The sequence below is a fragment of the Zalophus californianus genome, chromosome 6, assembly GCF_009762305.2.
Source record: "Zalophus californianus isolate mZalCal1 chromosome 6, mZalCal1.pri.v2, whole genome shotgun sequence".
NCBI lineage: Eukaryota > Metazoa > Chordata > Mammalia > Carnivora > Otariidae > Zalophus > Zalophus californianus.
Window position 1 is genome coordinate 21,171,878 of NC_045600.1, and position 20,445 is coordinate 21,192,322.

At 43.6% G+C, this 20,445-nt stretch overlaps 1 protein-coding gene across 6 annotated transcripts in view; it reads left to right on the plus strand.

The window, feature by feature from the left end:
* STON2 (stonin 2) overlaps positions 1–20,445 on the plus strand; it is a 139,868-nt gene that overhangs the window by 73,716 nt on the left and 45,707 nt on the right. For 3 of the 6 annotated variants that reach the window (XM_027568963.2, XM_027568964.2, XM_035727867.1), the window contains one exon: positions 9,400–9,570. The exons of the other annotated variants lie outside the window; for them this stretch is intronic. In XM_027568963.2, coding sequence (XP_027424764.1) covers positions 9,400–9,570 — 171 coding nt within the window. The remainder of the gene's footprint in view (positions 1–9,399; positions 9,571–20,445) is intronic. 6 annotated transcript variants of the gene reach the window in all.

The window sequence follows — 20,445 nt, forward strand, 5'->3', positions numbered from 1 at the left end:
GGAAGCAGAAAGGGAGGAAGCTAGGAAGAGCTTGCTGAAGGCCTAGAGTTCTGGTTGTTGGCCCTCGGAACAATACACGGTGGTTGTTGTCACTATTGTAGAGGTTCTGGAAACTTGGTGAAGATTCTAATCTTAATTCAGAGCTGGGTGATGAACTTAATATGTTACCAAATTCCTTTGTTTTGAAAGCTCTGTATAGTGTGTGGTGGGACTTGAATGGTGTCCTAATATTTAAGTAAATGAAGAGAAGGAAAAAAGGGAGACAATGAGCAATCTTTCAACAGATCTAATACTTCACTTCTGCTTTATAGGTACTTCTTAGATTCAGCACTTCCAACAGAGAGGAAGTGGGCATTGGTTTGGAGGTGGAGGCTGGAGGTGGCATGGTGGCTTATGGAAGGCTGGTTTAATGGAATCTTAGGCGACCTTTAATTATCAGGATTATCTTTAGCCTAATTGCCATGCTTGAACCTTGACATCCATTCTGACTGGAGCTTTCAGGGGCCATGTAGCGTCTTCCTCACTGCAGAGACTGGCTTTAGAACAGCAACTTGGACAAACACACATTTACCACCTGCTTCCAAGGTGAGGAAAGAGGCAGTTCTGGAACAGGTGTGCAAACCTAAATCTTTTCTTCGGATAGAAATCTGAATATTACCTGTGGTGACAGACTGCTTCTCTGCTTTTTAAGTGACGTACTCTCTGCCAGAAAGGAAAAATCTAAAGAATCTATCCAAAGCTAGAAAATAAAATCATGTGGCTACTACGTAGTGCGACACCGTGGAACATGAAGAACTGAGCCTCACCAGGGACCTGAGAGGGTCATTTGCCAGGGTCCCAAGTGAAGCTGAGGTTCTCACTATGGTGGTCACTGCCCGACACCTCTTGTTTTGAAGGATGCACTCACTCTCTAGAGAGAGAACCCATGCCGTGTTCCTGCAGTGAACAAGGCATCACTTTGCCATCTACCCACTAGTCCTTTGGCAGCTAACTGCCTAATTTGAACGCTAGCTTCCCTACTTACTAGCAGTTTGGCCTTGTATAATACACTTCATTTTTCTGAGCTTCAGTTTCTTTGTAGACAAAATTAGAACCTAGTAACAGTTTCAGAGAGTTGTAAAGGTCAATGAAAACACTGTATTTAATACTCCTAGAAAAATGCTTGATAGAGTAGATGTGTTTCATAGATGTTAGCTCTTCCAATAAAATCATAATTATTATTATGGTTGCTATTATCCCCATGTCTTGGATCCATAAAGGACAAATGTATCTTTTTTCCCTATGACAACCTCTTCCCTTTTTGCAAAGAGCTAGACACGATCAGTCCCAGAAACAGTCTACTTGTCAGCCTAGTTCGACGAAGATGACAAAGAAGTTCAAAGCACTGAGGTTGGTTTGATATATTCAGACCCATTCAGAGACCTTAATAGTAAAATATTGTAATATATGAATAATGACGATGTTTTCCCTGGAATTTCTATCCCCAAAAGAGGGAGTTAAAGAGTATTAAAAAAAAAATAACTTTAACAAGAAAATGATTGGGTTTTCTTTGCTGGATTCAAAGATAATACTTGCTTAATGCTGTATATAAAGTACTTATTCATTCATTCATTCATTCACTCAGTCTGTCATTTATGTGCTAGAATCTTGGACGTTTTAGAGTGTGAATGTGACTTTTTTCAGAATCATCCCAGATCTGCAAAGCAAGCTGGATATTCTCATTTGCTGGTAGGTGGCATTAGGCAGCTAAGCCTGTAGCTTCGAGCCCAAGGAGGTCCTGGCCTACAAAGTGCACCATCTGTATTAGTAGGTGTAGTAAGAGTCATGACGTCCACCAACCTTCCCCCTCGCCCCAGTGGTGACATTGAGAAACTTCCTCAGGAGTTTGGTTTTGACAGGCCCAAGGGCTGGGAGAAATCCCGTCACCTCAAAGGGCTTATAACCTCACATGTTTATGACCCATTTTATTGCTGACTTTTGGTTTCAAAGGCGGATCTGCTGTGTTGTTTGAGAATAAAAATCAGTCTCTTTCAGATACCCATGGAGTTTGTTCCCTGGGAAGATGACAGGTCAAATCTTCATTAAGCTGTTGAGGAATGAAGGAGGGAGGAGCTCCTTTTTTCCCTTCCACAGTGGCTGGCAGCGGTTAGGCTAGGCTGTGTGGGCTCCTGGGAGCCTTTTGTTTGGTTTCTATGGCTCTAACCTCAATTAGCTGCTATGCATGCAGAGGGGGGAGGATGCAGCTTTTCAACTTACTTTGGTGGCTACAGCGGGGTTCTCTTTTTCTCCTCTGTCCAAGGCTGGAGATATGCATAGAGGCCAAGTCTCTGGGATCATTTGAGTCTCCAGTCAAAGTTCATTGCTTCACTGGTGAGTGATGGCTTCAGGTTTGGAAGAAAAATGGCTAGGGACTAACGGTTTTGCCTGCTCCTGGTTCTGTGAGCATACCCTGCCATAGTGTTGAACTGTGATCATGCAGAAAGTCTCTGCTGAACTCACCAAGGCATGAGATCCAATCCTGGGCAGTTTCCCAACCACTGAAACAGGTTTAGGGCGACCCAGTGTAGGGCCTCTGAATGGAATAAATAAGCACAGATGTAAAGAACTTAGCACAGTGTCTGGCACGTAATACTCCTACCCACATTTCCAAAAATGTGCAGGGCCGAATCCTCCTTGTTGCTTCCAGCAAGTATCCCAAGCATCCGTGGGCATCACAATGGAACAATAAAAGTCTAAATTCACCGAGAAGGCTTTCATTTGCTTCAGGCTTCAGGTGTGGTACACATGCGCGCACGTATACACACATGCTCACTTCTGTCTCCCCGGCACTGGTGCCTCGTAGGTGGATCCCTTAAGCCCCACTTGCATGTTTTGCTCTATGGTCTCCGGTGGTGCCATTTCAGGACAAACCAATAGGAAATGATTAAGCAGACCCTCACAGTGAGCAGGACGCTTAGTCACAGTCTCTTCTGCCTCTTTCCTTGCCCTAACATAACCACTGGGCAGCTTGTCATGGCTCATTTTCCAGAAAGGTAGCGAGAAGTCAGTTACATAGTTCCATCTGCAAGGCCAGCTAATCCTGGGGCACGGTGGGCTTTCGAGTAGGTGCGAACAGATGGTGTGAAAAGAGATAATTCCTGCCCTGGGGGAGCTAGTCTGGGAAAATAAAACGAGCACATCTGAAATAATTAGCTACCAATTAAGTGTGAAATCGTGTGTTACTGACGCCGTGTTAGTGTGCAGTGTGGGTGGGGGTAAATTGGAGGGCAGCACTGTCTCCCTAGGTCCCTAGGGCATTGCCTTGGCGGAGGATTGAGCAGTGTTGTAAATATATACGCATATATTTGTTAAATAAATAGTAACAAAACAACTGCCTCTGACAGGTCTTCCCACATCTTTTCAAAAAAAATTAACTCTGAGTCTCAATTTTAAGCATTTTATTATAAAACAGTATTATAACATTAAAAGACATTTTAAGGAAAAAAAAAGAAGCCATCCCTAATCCTGCATCCCTAATAAAATTAATTTATCAAAGACTTAGTTTCTTTGTTAGTTCTTAGTTTCATTCTTAGTTTCTCCAGTGTCCAGCCCAGTGCTTGGCATACAGAGGGGGCTCAGTGAATGTTTGTGAATGCCCCCCCCCCCGCCCCCAGCACTATTTTGTATTACAAATATCCAGACAATGGTTTTGTAAAGGGTGCCAAGTCAGGTTCTCTACCACATCATTGCATTGACTTCTCACAGGGCAAGGGGTGATATACTGCAGCTCAGCATGGTTAGGCGACTAGGGGAGTGCTTGGGAGCATCACCATTAGGCCATAGAGCCTTCCTGAGTTACAGTAAGGAATGAAAGGTGGGTGCCTAGGCTAGCGTGCTCCCCCCACCATGCCTGCCCGGACAGCACTGTTTCCCCTTTCCCCCTGCCAGGCTCCACGGAGAGCGTGCTTATTCCCAAAGTATCCTTGCCAGCAAGTTCCATGACTTCTGCCTACCTGCTTTTCAGGTAAAGCAGGCTTGCCTGTTGGTACTTGCATAACTTCAGTCATAGATCCAGCTGAAATAAGATGAATTAAAACAGGTCAGGTTCTCTTGTTTAGAATCTCTCCCCTCCTTTGCTCTCTTTCTCACTAGACAGTTGAAGCCAAAGCTAGGCTGATTGGTCCATACCTTTGGTCTCAGTTCACTGGACATATGAGTTTCCTAGGGATGCCACAGTTACTTACTACAAACTGGGTGGCCTAAAACAAGAGAAATTTATTCTCTCATAGTTCTGGGGGCTAGAAATCCTAAACAGTGTGTCAGTAGGGCCATGTTCCCTCAGACAGTCCCCATGAAGTAATGCCTAGACACTGATTCTCAATGGCTGCTAAGTGCACAGAACCGGAGTAATCAACTATTCTATCCAAAAATCAAATATGAGTTTGATCAAGCCCCCAGATCTAACTATGAAGTCACAGGAAATATAGGGGCAGAGGAATATATTATAAATCACACCATCAAATCAAAATGTGATTGTGGGAGAGTCTCTGTGACAAAAGAACCAGCTGCTTTGACAAATAAATTGCAAGGAAAAAATAAAGATGGGAAGAAGAAGCTTTAGATTAAAAAAGACAATACTTATCAATCGATTGCCTAATAGATTTGAACAAAGTACCAAAAAAAAAACACCTTTAATAGAGTTGCAGAAATTTAAATACTGATAAGATATTGGATGTTAGGTAGTTATAGTTCCCTTTTGGATGTAATAATATTTTGGTTATGTTTATACACAGAATCCTTATCTTTTAGACATACATACAAAAATGTTTATGGATAAAATGATATGATACTGGGAATTTGCTTCAAAATAATCCAGAGTAGGTAGGGAAATAGGTGAAACAAGATTTGAGTGAATTGGTAATTGTTGAAGCTGCTGATGTATGCGTGAAGGTTTGTTATACCTTTGTCTCCACTTTTATATATGTTTGAAATTTTTTATAATAAAAAGTTTAAAAATAGTTTTATAATTATGCTGAAATTAAGTAGTTCAGAAGGTCTGATAAAGCAAGAAGAATGGAGGAAAAGGTCTGTGTTCACATGAAAATAAGCAGGTCCGTTTTCTACTAGAATTGTGCTCACCTTCTAGTTAGTATCCTGATGGACCTACCTTGGGAACTGCAGCTGAGCAGGCCACGAGCTGGGAGATCGTGAACAGCAGAAACAACTTGATTCCACTTTTAAAGTAATTATCACGCTCTCCCACCAACATATTTAGAGAGCCAGAAGCAGTGATGGTCACTACCTGATACTTGTGCTGTGCCATTCACAAAATGTTTTACAGTTAATCTTCAGTCACAGCCTTATGAGGTGGATGATGATATTTGCCTCACTCCGGGAAGCTGGAACTCTGACCTGTAACTTGATCAGAACATAAGTAGAACTGGGACCCAAGCCCTGTCTTGGATGCAGTCGAGCACTGTGTTCCTTCCCAACTCCTGATTGCAGAACAGCCAAAGCAAGTGTTTATGTCTTGTAGACGTGTGCATACGTCAGAGCAGGGTTGTGCTATCTGTACCTGGTGCAGACTTCTTTCTGCAAGGGGGTCATTGCTGAGTGTAATTGAGAATAAGAAATAATGCATTGGACATGAAGATTATGCTAACAGGATGGGGGACAGATCCCCCCAAAATGAACAGGCTCCTACCATATTCTCGGCACTGCTGAGAGCTGTGGTCTGAGAGTCTAAGATGGGTATGAGAGTCGGAGCTGGAGGAGGGGAAGAGTTATGTCCCTGTCTTTTTTTTTTTTTTTTTTAACCCTTAGAGTAAAATGCGTAGTATCCACTCAGCTGTAACCCCACCAAAGGAATGTGAGTCTCTCTTCCTCCTCCCTTCTCTCAGGTGGGTGGGGAGGAAAAAAAAAAGAGAGCGAGAGAGAGAGAGGCAGGAGGATCAGGTCAAAGCATGGGCATCCTGAACCAAAGCTAAGGCCTGGAGTGATGTCTCAAACTACAGAGATGCTTCCGCTACCATGTTAATGGGGGAAAGTACCCAGTGGACTAATTTTGAAGGCCTGTGGTTTTTACAGAAAAATAGATTGAGAGAATAAGGTGGTGTCGATTCACACCATTCCTCAAATGACCTCTTAAATTCTAAGGCAGGGAAAGCTACATCTAATTAAATGTCCAATGCTTGGTCTAACTTGTATATTAATACTACCTCAGATTTGTGATACAATATATTTTGTATATATATATAGAATATGTTGGAGTCCCTTAAGCGATCATATGGGGGTGAAATGTCTATACATTTAAAAATTATTTCATGGCTGAGATAGTGTAACAAGGTGTATACCCTTAGAGAAGACCCACATGTTTTATGGATTTGATTTTATTGATCAGTAAAAACAGGGGTTTAAAGGAGCCAATCTCAAAATCTCTGAGCCATGGAACCTCATTTTGTTGTTTTGAATGATTATGAGATTTGTTGTAGCTCTGTTTTTACAAGACTTTATTATGTCTAGAATGTATAGAAAGGCAAGGTGAGGTTTAGGAACAGAACCCTTAATTACAACATTATTCTTTTTTTTTTAATCCCCTATTCTTTTTTGATTAATTTATTTTTTTTGATGTAGTGTTCCATGATTCATTGTTTGCATATAACATACAGTGCTCCATGCAGAACGTGCCCTCTTTAATACCCATCACCAGGCTAACCCATCCCCCCACCCCCTCCCCTCTAGAACCCTCAGTTTGTTTCTCAGAGTCCATAGTCTCTCATGGTTCGTCTCCCCCTCCAATTCCCGCCCCCCCCCCGCTTCATTTTTCCCTTCCTACTATCTTCTTTTTTTTTTTTTTAAGCATATAATGTATTATTTGTTTCAGAGGTACAGGTCTGTGATTTATCAGTCTTACACAATTGACAGTGCTCACCATAGCACATACCCTCCCCAGGACAACATTATTCTTAAGGGGAAAATGGGATCCACTTCATACTGCCAATTTGAGAAGTATTGTGGCAAAGATCAGGGTTGCTGACATCACGTTTACTTAAGTGATACAACTTGAAGCATTTGTTGTGGACTTGTGTGCTGGATACCACGGTGAGATGGCTCTTTCAGTCTGTAAATGGGCTAATAGTAACACCTACCTCACAGGGTTGTCAAGAGCAAGGTTTAGTCAAAGTAATACATAGAGGGCATTAAGAAAAGTGCCTGGCACAGAGTAACTGCTCAATGAATGGGGTTCTTCTGGGGTGTCATTGTCATCATTGTTATTGATCCTCACAAAAACCTGTGATATGAGGTAGGTTTTAGATCCTTCCTGTCGTAGACATGAGTATACAGTGTGCAGATTACTACACAGAGCTGGCAAGGGAGCGTCTGGCTCTGAGTCATGAAGCATACTGTGACCCATACAGGGGTCCCTTTTATAAAGCAGTAATCCCATATTATAGATCGACCTTTTATTTTTCTTGGCTCCAGTTTATCAGTAGCAATTCTCTGTGGTGATATGGAAAATTTCAACTATAAGAAGATTTTTTTTTTAAGTGCCAGATAACACATCACGGGCCTGCTTTAATCCGAATTATCTTAAAAGTATTCATATATGCTTCATATGCATAAAAATTTCTAAAGCAGATTCCTAAGAAATTCCTGACAGTGGTTACCTCTGGGGGATGGGACTAGTGTTTACAAAGAACAGGTCGATTTTTACTTTTTATTTTATACCCTTATATACTGTTTGAAATTTTTTGTCATGAATTTTTTTTATAAATTAAAAAAAAAAAACTTAAAAGATAAGGAAAGTATCTTAGTCCATTTGGGCTGCTATAACAAAGTACCACAGACTGGGTGGCTTATAAACAACAGAAATGTATTTCTCATAGCTCTGGAGGCTGGAAGTCTGAGATGGGGTGAGAGCATGGTCGGGTAAGGGTCCTCTTTTGGGAGGAAAACTTGTTACATCCTCACACGGTGGAGGGGGCTAGGCAACTGTGTGGAATCCCCTTTAGAAGAGTACCAATCCCATTCATGAGGGTTCCACCCTTGTTATGTAATCATAGGCCCCACCTCCTAACACCGCATTGGGCGTTAGGATTCCACGTGTGAGTTTTGGAAGGACACAAACATTCAGATTGTAGCAAAGGGGGAGAAAAGTACAACAATAACCCATCTCTAGAACAATGTTTCCCAAACCCAAAAGATCCCCTCCTCCCACTCCAAAAGGCTTTGGGAAAGGAAACAGGGCACCCTAGGTCCTGAGCTTGGAGACTCACAATATATGTTAGTAAACTAAAGATTGTGAAAAGCCACCATAAAAAAAAGCTATATAGAATATTCTTCTTAACCCTTGTTATACCTATTAACATCCTGCAGAATCATATTTCGTGGCATATCTGTTTTGGAACTGGTATAAAAACTTAAGGAAAGGCAACCTAGCCTTAGGTCAACTGCAGGTGGAAAAAAGGTGACTGGTTCTTCAGGAATTGTGGGTGACATAGCTGGTGGTAGTATGGTGTGATGAGACTGGGTCTTCGATTCAGGCAAACCTGGGTCCAAATCCTGGGTCTTCCATTCCCTAGCTGGCCGAGCCCTCGCCAGGTTACCTAACGTCTGAGTCTCAGTGTGCTCACGGTGAGAGAGGAAGAAGGATACCTCCCTCCTAAAGGCATTTCAGGATTAAATGAGAAAAGTACCCGGTCCGTGGTTGATACTCCTCACCCTTGGCTCCATCTTTCCATCTCCTTCTCCTGAAATACAGACAAATTGCTGAAGGATCCCTCCATTTTTGAAAGTCTTCACTTCAGGATTTAGCAGAGGCCAGGCCATCAGGTAACAAGTTCTTGCATCTTCAATGGGAATCCATTTCTAAAATCTTGATCTCTGGATACCTATTTCAAGAATGTGTCTCTTATCCAAGGGAAGGTTCACCGACTCTGGGAGACTGTTGAGAATCCTGTTTCTCTAAAAGTTAGAGCCTAAAAAAGAAATTCATTATCTAAATCACACACCCAGGTTTGCCTTGCTCCAGGCCTTTCCAGGCCCTGCACCAAGGTTGCCCCTTGCTCTCATTTCCTGTGCTAGTGTTAATGCTCACACACAGTGGAAACCAGTTTGAGTTGAATTTAAAAGTATGTGCACTAAAGCATTGCCTTTTCAAAGTAACCTTTGTACAAAGCTCCTGGAATCTAATTACCCAAGTGTTATTTACCTCCCCTAAAATACTTGCGCCTGTGCAGATTGAGTTTAAAGTTCAGGAAGTATTAACAAAAGGAATCAGAAGCAAGATCTCAGGCACAGCCTCTGAAGAATCTCCCTGTCTGTGCCTGGCCTCTCCCTCCTCCTGGGTGTGCCCGCCTGGGAAGGCCAGTGAGTAACCTGCACATTTTTTTTTTTTCCATCTTGGCCCTTCCCACCCAGACGAGAGGACGGAGTGGCAGACAGGCAGGCAGTCGGCGGTGAGCCCTGTTCAAGCATGCACGGAGCATACCTCTACCTGCACCCAGGGCCTGGACCCCTCGCCACCCCTGCCCCACCCCAGGAGGAGTCAGAGCCCCTGCGAGGGTCTGGAGGGGGCCTCTGCTCCCAATGGTAAGGGCTGCCAGCAGCAGGAACGCTTCATTCATTTCATTTGCTTTGGTGTTGGCTTTTCTTTTCAATTGTGTTTAGAGGGGAGAGTTTCTGATGGAGTTAAAGGTGTTTTGTTTGGTTGATTGGTTAGTTCTCAGTGGTCCCAAGACAAAGAAATGTCTTCCCCCAGCAGGGTTTATTAGAACTTGTAACCTGATAGCCTGGCCTTGAAACAAAACTTAACATACTAATTGCTTCTGGTTAGTACAGTTTACCCTTTGGCCCTCTTAAAAAAAAAAAAAAAACTTAAAAAAAGACTATTTACCAGATAGGTTTTGAAGGAGGAAAAGTGCTAAGGATTGTGGCCATTTTAAGTATTGGGCACCTCTGACTAATTGAAAAGTAGCTTGTTACTACAGTTTTAAAATAGACCAAGATGACGTTTTGTCTCAAAACGAGCAAACAGAAAACCCTTTTAAAAAGATTTCAGTGTTGGATGGAAGATGCTAGCAGAGGGGCTTGAGTAACAGAGTTACAAGATAAGTTGGTCTAATTAAATATATATGAACATGGAAGTATTGAAGCAAATCTGCAGTGCTCTGGGAAGAAGGGAGTCAGATGTTCGATGTGGGATTCCTGTGGTATTTAAGGGAGAAAACTGAGATCTTTGTATAGTGTGCTGAGACTTCTTTGAGTGGAGCGTTGGAAGGCAAATGGAGCAGGCTAGGAAGCAGGTTTTCTGTGCGGGGCTGGTGCCAAGGACTTCTCCCTCAATTGCTGTGGGTGAGAGTAATTCAGAGTAATCAAGTGCTGCATTGTTAACGGGCTTCTGAGTTTCAAATATTTATTCTAAACACAGGCCGTTGATTGCACTGAATGTGAGGGAATAAAGCTGCTGCCCCTGGTTCCTGGCCTAGCCCAAACTTTAATACCTGGGGAGATTTCAGGAAAAAGGTTGTAGGAAAGATAAAGCTATGTGTAATGTGAATTTGATACTACACTATTAGAGTATATTTGAGATGGCCCTATTCCTTGAACAGCCACGAGGAATTATACTGTGGTTACATTAGAGTGTGAAGATGCTGAGCTAAGGGCTTTCATAGGAGAATGGTGCAGAAACTGCAATAGAAATTGTCCAAAGCCAAGACACTCCCCTGACACATGTGAAAGTTTGCCTTGTGCCTGGATGTTCCTGCAAATGTCGCATGGGTTCATCCTTGGCACCACTGTGCGGGCAACGTAAGGATTCTCTAGGAAGGAGCGTGGCTCAGATGGTTAAGCGTCTGTCCTCAGCGCAGGTCATGACCTCCAGGTCCTGGGATCGAGCCCCACATCAGGCTCCCAGCCCAGTGGGAAGTCTGCTTCTCCCTCTCCCTCTGCCTCTCCCCTTGCTTGTGCTCTGTCTCTCTCTCTCAAATGAATAAAGTCTTTAAAAAAAAAAAAAGAGGATTCTCTAGGAAGAGCAGCTGGTACTTCACATAGCTAGGTTTTTAGAGCAGCATTAAAAAGCACTACTAAAAAGTAGTGTGCCAAGAAGGGTATGAAGTTGTGGTTTGTGTGTGTGTGTGTGTGTGTGTTCAAGTGGGGAGGAGCACAAGGAGGGTGAAGATCCCCTTCTTAGGCTGCATACCCCTCTTCTGACATTCTGTCTTTTTCTGAAAAGAAATCAGTAATTCTTCATCGTTGTCACTGTCAATGTTCCTGTGGTGATAATACCAGTAGCTTACTTTCTTAGAGCTTTGGTTTCCCCTTAGCTAATTAATCAAAAGCATAGTCTGACTGCAGCCCAATCCTCCAGCTCATTAAAAGACCATCCGAGAATGCACTTACTTTTATGCCGAGTGAGCAGAAGATGGGGGGTGGGAACCCTTATGGTGATTTCACCTGGAGATGCACAGTTTCTGTTTTGTGACTCTATTCAGTTGTGATTGAAAAACAAACGGATGCCACTCTGAGCTGCCCATGGAGTGAACAGCACTGGTAGCAGTTCTAGCCTTTGTGAGCGTTTGCAGTTTGGTTACTACGTGCTCAGGTAGAAAACATCACTATCCCGTGGGGTGCCTGGGTGGCACAGTCGGTTAAGCGTCCGACTCTTGGTTTGGGCTCGGGGTCCTGAGATCGAACCCCATGTCGGGCTCCGCACCCAGTGGGGAGTCTGCTAGAGACTTTCCCTCTGCCTCTGCCAACTTGTGCTCTCTCTCAAATAAATAAATCTTTAAAAAACTAAACAAAAGGGGCGCCTGGGTGGCTCAGTTTGTTAAGTGGCTGCCTTTGGCTCAGGTCATGATCCCAGGGTCCTGGGATCAAGCCCCACATCGGGCTCCCTGCTCTGTGAGAAGCCTGCTTCTCCCTCTCCCTCTGCCCCTGCTTGTGTTCCCTCTCTCGCTGTGTCTCTCTCTGTCAAATAAATAAATCTTTAAAAAACAAACAAACAAACAAAAGCCTCACTAGTGCTACTGCACCTGCTTGTCTCCTGGATCCCGTGCTCAGTGCTCGGGAGTGGAAGACCGTCTAGGGGAGAATGGGCAGTGTTTCCTCCTATTGATGGCCTGTTTTCAGAACTTTGTAGTTTCTTCTCAAACTAAATTAAATGCAGTATCTTCTTGAATTTGGCTTTTCTGAGGCATCTTCATGGTGAATTTAGCATTTCTTTTCATTTCATTGTGTTTTTCACTCCTCTTGCTTAGCCTTTTGAACAGTGATACCAAGCAGAGTGAAAACCAAATGGGAACCAAATATGCACTTAAGACAACCTTGTGTGTGAGCAGCTCGTGCTTTCTCCTTCCATCCTCCGTGTTGCTTCCGAAGAGCCTCCAGACACTACCCAGCCCTGGCCACTTCTCTGCCATCCTGTGTTTTCTGGTTACTGGAATTCTTTTCCTTACCAAACCTCACAAGTAATATTTAGAGAAGTTAAGTAGAACTAACCCAAAGGTCATAGTAATTTTTCTAAAAAAAAAAATAACAGAAAGCAACACCTTAGTTGTAGGGATACTGTAATAACTCCTGCTGCATTCCAGCCAGGCTATGTACATCTTCAGGCGTGGGTCAGGGACACAGTTGTGGATTCAGCCACCGTCCTTTTACTGCACTTCCTAAGTGGGCACAGTCAAGCACGGCTGAGTGAAGCAGCTGGTGGCTAGAATATAATTAGCCTCAGCCTGTAATCTTCAATAAGCACCAGTTTCCTACTCCTCGGGGTGCTTTGCAAGCCTAGTGTGTTATCTTTTTCCTGTAATGTTTCTTACACTTTGGTGCTCCTCATGTGAAGGCTGTGGAGTCCTTTGCAGGATGTAGCCTTGGGGGTCCTTTGGTCACATTTATCTGTGGGCACATCCTATGCCAAAAAGAGACATCGCAGAGAGACTCGCCCTGAACAAGTCCTCATAAGGATGACATGTCATCCACATCATCTTTATTTTTTATTTTTTTTTTAAGATTTGTATTTATTTGAGAGAGAGAGAATGAGAGAGAGAGAGAGAGAGAGCACATGAGAGGGGGGAGGGTCAGAGGGAGAAGCAGACTCCCCGTCAAGCAGGGAGCCCGATGCGGGACTCGATCCAGGGACTCCAGGACCATGACCTGAGCCAAAGGCAGTCGCCCAACCGACTGAGCCACCCAGGTGCCCTCCACATCATCTTTAAAAACCTCAAAGGATGATATGAAATAATGCTGAGAAGAAATAGATTTCTTTTGCTTTCATTTGAGACTGAGGTCTTGAGGAATAAGGTATGTGTATGCAGGTAGGAATAGAAATGAGGAATATCAGACAAAAGTTCACCTTGAGAAGTGTATAACTTCTTGAGATTAGGTGAAAACTTTGGCCTAGAAATCCTCTTTGGCTTAAGGCAACCTTTTCTCCCTTTGGTTGTATAATCGACTTGGAAGCTAGTCTCTTGTGATAATGACTTTGTAGCTCCCCTTATCAAGAGGTAAAGTCTGTTTATCCAGCCCCTGAATCTGAACGAGGCCCTGTAACTTACTCAGGCCAATAGAATACGCAGGAGTGAAAGTGTGCATATGTACCAGTCCCCAGTGTAGGTCTTAAGCAGCCTCACACACGTCTACTTGCTCACCTAGAATCTAGCCTGGTCACCCTATGGACGCTCCTGGACTCAGTTGCTGTGGCCCAGAGACCCTTGTCTCCCCGCTGATGGTGATCTTATACCAGATATGTGAATGAGGATATCCTAGACCAGCCAGCTGACCTGATACATGAGCGGGCCCAGCAGAGATCACACAAACTGATCCAGAGACTCAGGAGGAATAATGAGTGCCTATTGTTTTAAGCTACTGAGTTTTGGAATGGTTTGTTATGCTAACAACAACTAATGGATTCATGTAGTCACCTGGAGATGGTACATCTATGTTCACTTTTTGGTCTGTTAACATCATCACAAATGCTTAGCGCAGCTCAGCATAAGAAGTTCAGTCAATGCTTGGAAGGGTTCTATTAGATGGGGGGGCATTTCCAGTTCTTGTGATCATTAGCATTACTTTGAGACTTTTTTAACACCACATGTCGGGGTGCCTGGGTGGCTCCATCAGTTAAGCATCTGCCTTCAGCTCAGGTCATGGTTCCAGGGTCCTGGGATCGAGCCCTGCATCGGACTCCCTGCTCAGCGGGGAGCCTGCTTCTCCCTCTCCCTCTGCTGCTCCCCCTGCTTGTGTTCCCTCTCTCTCTCTCTCTCTCAAATAAATCTTTAAAACAAAAAAACCCAACACACGTTTGGGCCTTATATCAGATTATTCAACTAAATATCTGTACGTGGGGACTAGGAATCTGTAATTCCGAAAGCTCTAGTGATTGTCTAGGATTGAAAACCAATAAGCTAGTGATCTTGTTGGTCCCTTCTGTTACTGAAAGATGCCCTGATTGCAGTTCCTCTGTACTTAGGAAAACAACACTCCCGTGGTTCAGAGTTCCTTGATATACTTCAAGCCACATAAGTAAACTTTGTCATCAACTTTGACAATCACACTGACCTGATCTTATATGGGGGAAAACTCACAGGTGCAGACAGATGGCTGCAGTTATCTGTTGTTTACTATTGTATCCCCTGAGATTTACAACGTGGTATAGATTCCATGAATAAGTCTTTAGCATTGGGGATGTAATAGGACCCTGCTTTGAGGACCTTATAGTCCAATGGGGAGGAAATATCAGAAATCTTTTACTTGTTACATATTAAGAGAACAAAGCAAACAAGTTTTTTTTTTTTTTAAAGATTTTATTTATTTGACAGAAAGAGATACAGCAAGAGAGGGAACACAAGCAGGGGGAGTGGGAGAGGGAGAAGCAGGCTTCCTGCCAAGCAGGGAGCCCCATGAGGGGCTCAGTCCCAAGACCCTGGGATCATGACCTGAGCCGAAGGCAGGCGCTTAACAGCTGAGCCACCCAGGTCCCCTGCAAACAAGGTTTTGACCCATAGGTGAATTTTTACTGTGGTGGGTCTATCAGTTGTTGCAACGATGATGCTACATTGCAAACAACACAAAAATCTCTGTAGCACTTAACGACTGAGCCACCCAGGCGCCCCTAGGTCATGATCCCAGGGTCCTGGGTTCAAGCCCCATATCGGGCTCCCTGCTCAGCAGGAAGCCTGCTTCTCACTCTCTCCCTCTCCGAGCTTGTGTTCCCTCTCTTGCTGTGTCTCTCTCTGTCAGATAAATAAAATCTTAAAAAAAAAATCTCTGTATCATACAACGGTATGTTTTTATTAACCCCTTTTGTCTGCAGGTTAGGGTGGGGAGAATCCACTGATCTTGCCTTGGCTTGGTTGGGGGTGGCTTTATTCAACATGTCCCTCAACCTTTCCCTGGGATCAGCTATTAGCTTGGGCATATTCTTTTCATGGTGATGGCAGATATTAAAAAAAGGCATAAGCCACAATGAGCAAGCTCATTTCAAGCTTCTGGTTATGTCATTAATCTGTTAACATCTGTTGGTCAAAGCAGGTCACATGGCCAAATCCATTGTCAAAGGCCAGGGAAATAATAGATTTGCAGAGAGAAACTGCAAAGTCAGGATGAAGTCATTTCTTTAGGTCACACATTTGCTACCATCATTTCTTTCTCAGGCTAAAAGAAACCAGTTTTCATGTAGTCGGATCATTTGGGACCTTTTTCTGAATCTTAGCCCAGGGTTGCAGTGGTTAAAAGAGATTTGGGTGAATATCCCTTTCTGATGGCCCATCTCTCCCTGGATTGCTTGGTGAAAGACCTTTAGCCTGTGCCTCTGGTTAAGATAGGAAACTAGTGTTCTTAAATATGATTGAGCTGCTCAAGTGTTCTCCAGGGCAGAAACTATGTTTTACAGTGTTACTAAGAATAGCAACAGAGTACAGTTAGCATTGAACAATTCGGGTTTCAACTGAGCAAGTCCACATAGACATGGGTTTTTTACAGTACCGTAAATGTATTTTCTCTTCCTTATGATTTTTTTTTAAGATTTTATTTATTTATTTGAGAGTGAGAGACAGCCACAAGCAGGGGGAGAGGCAAAGGGAGAGGGAGAAGCAGACTCCCCACATGACCCTGGGATCAGGACCCAAGCCGAAGGCAGACACTCAACCTACTGAGCCACCCAGATGCCCCTCTTCCTTATGATTTTCTTAAGGAAAGATTTCTTACTTTTAATGTTATCAATAAGGCTTCTAGGCAACAGTTGTCTATTAGTGGTCAGGTTTTGGGGAGTCAAAAGTTACATGTGGATTTTCAACTCTGTGGGGTGTTGGCTTCCCTAACTCCCAGGCTCTTCAAGGGTCAGCTGTATTTCAGGCCACCGGTGTATAGGCATTGCTATTGATCATTCTGTGCCTTTGGATCTACAGAGTGTATCAGATTTACCTCTGAGGAAACTGAGGTACAAAAGATTATGGAACTTCCACGAAACCACATCTCCTGGCCATCCGAGATTAGCAACCTGTCTCGTTGGTTTTTCCACTTTTGCTCGGCAGCCTGATCGATGCTGCCTTTTTTCACAAAAAGCGTATGAGGATATCGTTACCTAATGAGTTTAGCTTCCTAAGAAACCCCTCCCTCCTAGTGCTTATGCTCCATGGGAAAAAAAGAAGTCCAGCAGGAAGGTATTCAGTACTGTAAGATGTCTGCACTGCAGTGTTAGGGAAAGTAAGCTGGATTATAAGTCCTTTCTAAATTCTCTTTCCTAAGGTTTCTTTGTTACTGTCTTGACCACAGAAGTAAAATGGAGTGGGGGCTGTTGAGATAGAAGTCCTCGGTGTGGTGCTGCTTCCATGGGTTCTCTGAGCCCTCACCTGTCATTTCTGTTGCGGAGTGACTGACTGTTCAGCAATTGCCTGCAGTGGTTCTGACAAACAGGGCTATTTCTATTTTATGTGGAAAGCTGACTTGATTAAACAACTCATTCAAATTAATGCTTTGTAGAAGGCATGATATGGGAACCGGCATTTCTAGTGGTGTTCTTGTCAGATTAGCACGCGCAAACAATCAAATAATGGCAGTGGCCCAGAATATGTAGAGACCGCTACAGTTAATGTGTGAGCTGGTTATCTTGGGTAGGTTGTCTCCATTCTGGCGATGGCTTTGCTGAGAACCTCATGTGTCTCCCATATAATGCTGCATAATATGTTGTTATCTGAGCAGTGATTTAATGTCCTACGTCTCCTCTTGCTCATTGCCAAGGGCCATATCTGCATTGTTTACCGCTAAAAACCTAGGGGTCAGCCCAAGAGAATCTAAATAAATAGATATTGGGTGAGTGCACAAGTGAGTGGATGCTAGGACTACAATATCCAATGCCTAAGACAAATTTAGGGTTCTTTCCAGGTAATTCTGCCCCCAACAAGGGGCAGTGAGGGGTTAATGTTCTCTTTGGGAGTTGGAGGGATTTGGATATGGATCTCAGCAGAGCTGCTTGAATCACATTCTTTCTGCTACTATAGCAACAGGTTGAAAATTCTGCAGGCTTTGTCGACTGCCTCCTGCCTCCTACGTTGGAAATAAGAAATGCCTGTGTGCAGGCGACTTCATTGTCTGGGGGACAACTTTTTTTTTCTATGATGTTTCAATGAGGCAGCTTCTTTGCAGAGACAAAGAGGCCAACACAAAGCAGGGGCTAAGAATCATGGAAAGGCAGAGAGAGATCTTGTTTTGATTGGAGGGACATTTCTAATCTTTTTTTCTCCTGAAGAGGTATGAAGTGTGGGGAAGGATTTGAGGTTTAGTGGTGGTCGGTAGTATCTCTCCCTCCCTTCTTCACGAGACTTCTCTTCTGAGAGACACCCCCTGGCAGCTTTTGGAAACCTTTCTTACTATCTTTGCTTAACAGGGTGGTGGTGAAGCTCTTGGATTATTGCCCATGTTGTGTTCACTTCTAAGTTTGGAGAAGCCAGAGTGGACCAGAATGTAGGTTTTCCCCTCTGTATTCACTGTGTATCTTTGTTGTGTACTGAGAAGGAAGGGCAAACTAACTGAGACTGAGAAATGGAGGTGTTAGTCTTTACTTGATGTTGTAAAGAGAGGGACGAAGATGGGAAAGCTGCTGAGGAAAGTTGCTTGGGTGGTATTAGCTTGCCAGGAAGTGTCACAGGCCTTTAAAAACTGCCCTGTGAACTCAGGGCTGCTTCTCAGGTGTGGTTAAGCTTAGTGTTTAGGGCTAATTGTAGTTCCTGTTTGGCTAATGGGTGAAGTCAGTAGACCTTAAATACCACTTTGAATTGATTGGATCACATTGCCACAATACCGTTTTCACTTCTACATCTTGTTTTCACTTTGTACATAGACGGCAAAATCCGCCTGGTTCCCTCTTTGTTCCTGGTTCACAAAAACATTTTGGTCAGAAATACCTGAACGTGTCCAGCCGTTCTGCAGAAGCAGCACTGGGTTCTTTTATTAGAAGTTCAATTTTAGGGGCACCTGGGTGGCTCAGTCGGTTAAACACCTGACTCTTGGTTTCTGCTCAGGTCAGATCTTGAGGTGGTCAGATCAAGGCATTGGGCTCTGGGCTGAGCTTGGATTCTCCCTCTCCCTCCCCCTCTGCACCTCCCCTTCTCTACCTGCCCACCTACCCCCATCACCCCCATGCTCTCTCTCTCTCTCTCTCTCTCAAATAAATAAATAAATCTTAAACAAAAATTTAAAAGTTCACTTTTAAAAATCTTTTATCCCCAACCCACTACATACCATTTGATTATGCGATAAGCCCTATGTCTGTATGTCTCAGAGTTCCCTCAGCTCTGCTTTTTAAGTCTGGTGTGGCCACCAAAACTGCATTCTTGTGGTGTAGTCCTAAGGGCTTTAGGCTGGGAGCCAGCAGCCCCGGGGGGTCTAGTCCTAGCCCCAGTGGCCTCGGGCAGCTCATAGGGGGATCTTAATTCCTTTGCATGTGGAATGAAAGATGTGGATGACATTGCTAACATTTCATTCACGTCTCTCCTACGCACACAAAAATTGGTACTGCAGTTATTTGAAAAGTAAAAAAAAAAGCCTTTGCTTTATTGAGGATCTTATAATTTGCAGCTCCCTTAACTCCTGCTCATACTTCAGGTCTCCACTTCAGTGTCGCTTCCTCAGGGAAGCCTTTCCTGACCCCTACCCCCCGCAACGCCCCCCCCCCCCCCCCCGGGCTAGAGCAGGGCTCCAGGCTTATGCTCCCTGCTAAGTGTGTTCTTTTATTTCATCACACTTAGCACAGTTTGTAATGATCTATTTCTTGTGTGTGTAGGGGGGGGTGTTTTTTGTTTTTATCAATTTTTTCTCTCATTCTGAGACTGAGGACTCTGGGAGGCAAGCACCCAGTCTGTTTTATTCACCATTAACTCTGCATAGGAACCAATCAGTAAACATTTGTTGAAGGCTCAACAGTGCTGCATTAGGCTTTCTGGAGGGTACAAAGATGATTATATGACAGTCTCTGTCCTTAAGGATCTTCAGGTTTACTTCTCCTGTTTCTCTTCTCTACCATCCCACCCCACACCCAAAATATGCTGCAAGAAGTGAAAACAAAAAAACCTGGGCTCTTGTCATTGACCTGATCATGAGACAGGTTTTAATTTCCTTCATTGGACTGATTAGTGTTTTGTGACAGAATCCATGAACTGAATGAAGCAAGGTCCTGGAAGGAGGTTATAGGAGATAGTATACAGAATGAAAGTGGTGGACAAAAAAAAAAGGGGGGGGGGGGGAGAGAGAGGGAGGGAGAAATGAGGAGGACAAGACAGCAAGAACATTGAAATCATTAAATTCTGTCTTTTTAATTAATTTGTAAGTGTCCTTTTTTGACTGTTGGGCTTTATAAGCAAGGGCATGTTTCTTAAACAGACTTCTTACCTTAAGTTTTGAGTAATGGAAACACAAAAAATTTGCAACCACAAGGTGATTATAAGCACACAAAAACTTGACTTGGCTCCAGAAATCTCTTTGCTTTAAAAACCAGAAGGATACCAGTTTTCAAGAGGATTGGCAGGTTACTGGAAACCGGTGGATTTATGATCAATATAAGCATTTGCACTGGGAAACTAGAGCTAGCCATCGCACATCTTAAGCAGCAAGCCTAGACTAGATGCTGCCCGGAGGGAAAAGCAAGAATTCCTTAGGTTGGAGGTGTGATGGGTATTCATCAACCAGGTACAGGAGGATTGGAGGGAAGTTGATTGAATTAGAAAGTACAACTCCTTCTAGTCTCACTGAGTTTGCAGTTTATAAGGGGAATGACTTAGGGGAGATTTACTGATTACGTTTCTGTAGAAAGCGTGAAATCTCTAGCTTCAAGAAGCCAAATAGCTTCAGTTTATCTTGAGAACAGGTAGAGGTAGAGAGTATGGACAGTTGAGATAAAGTAAGGTTTCTCTTCTGGCTCCTCTCCTTAGAAAGTTCAGCTTTCACGGCAAAGGACAGCTTTTGCCTGCATAGTTG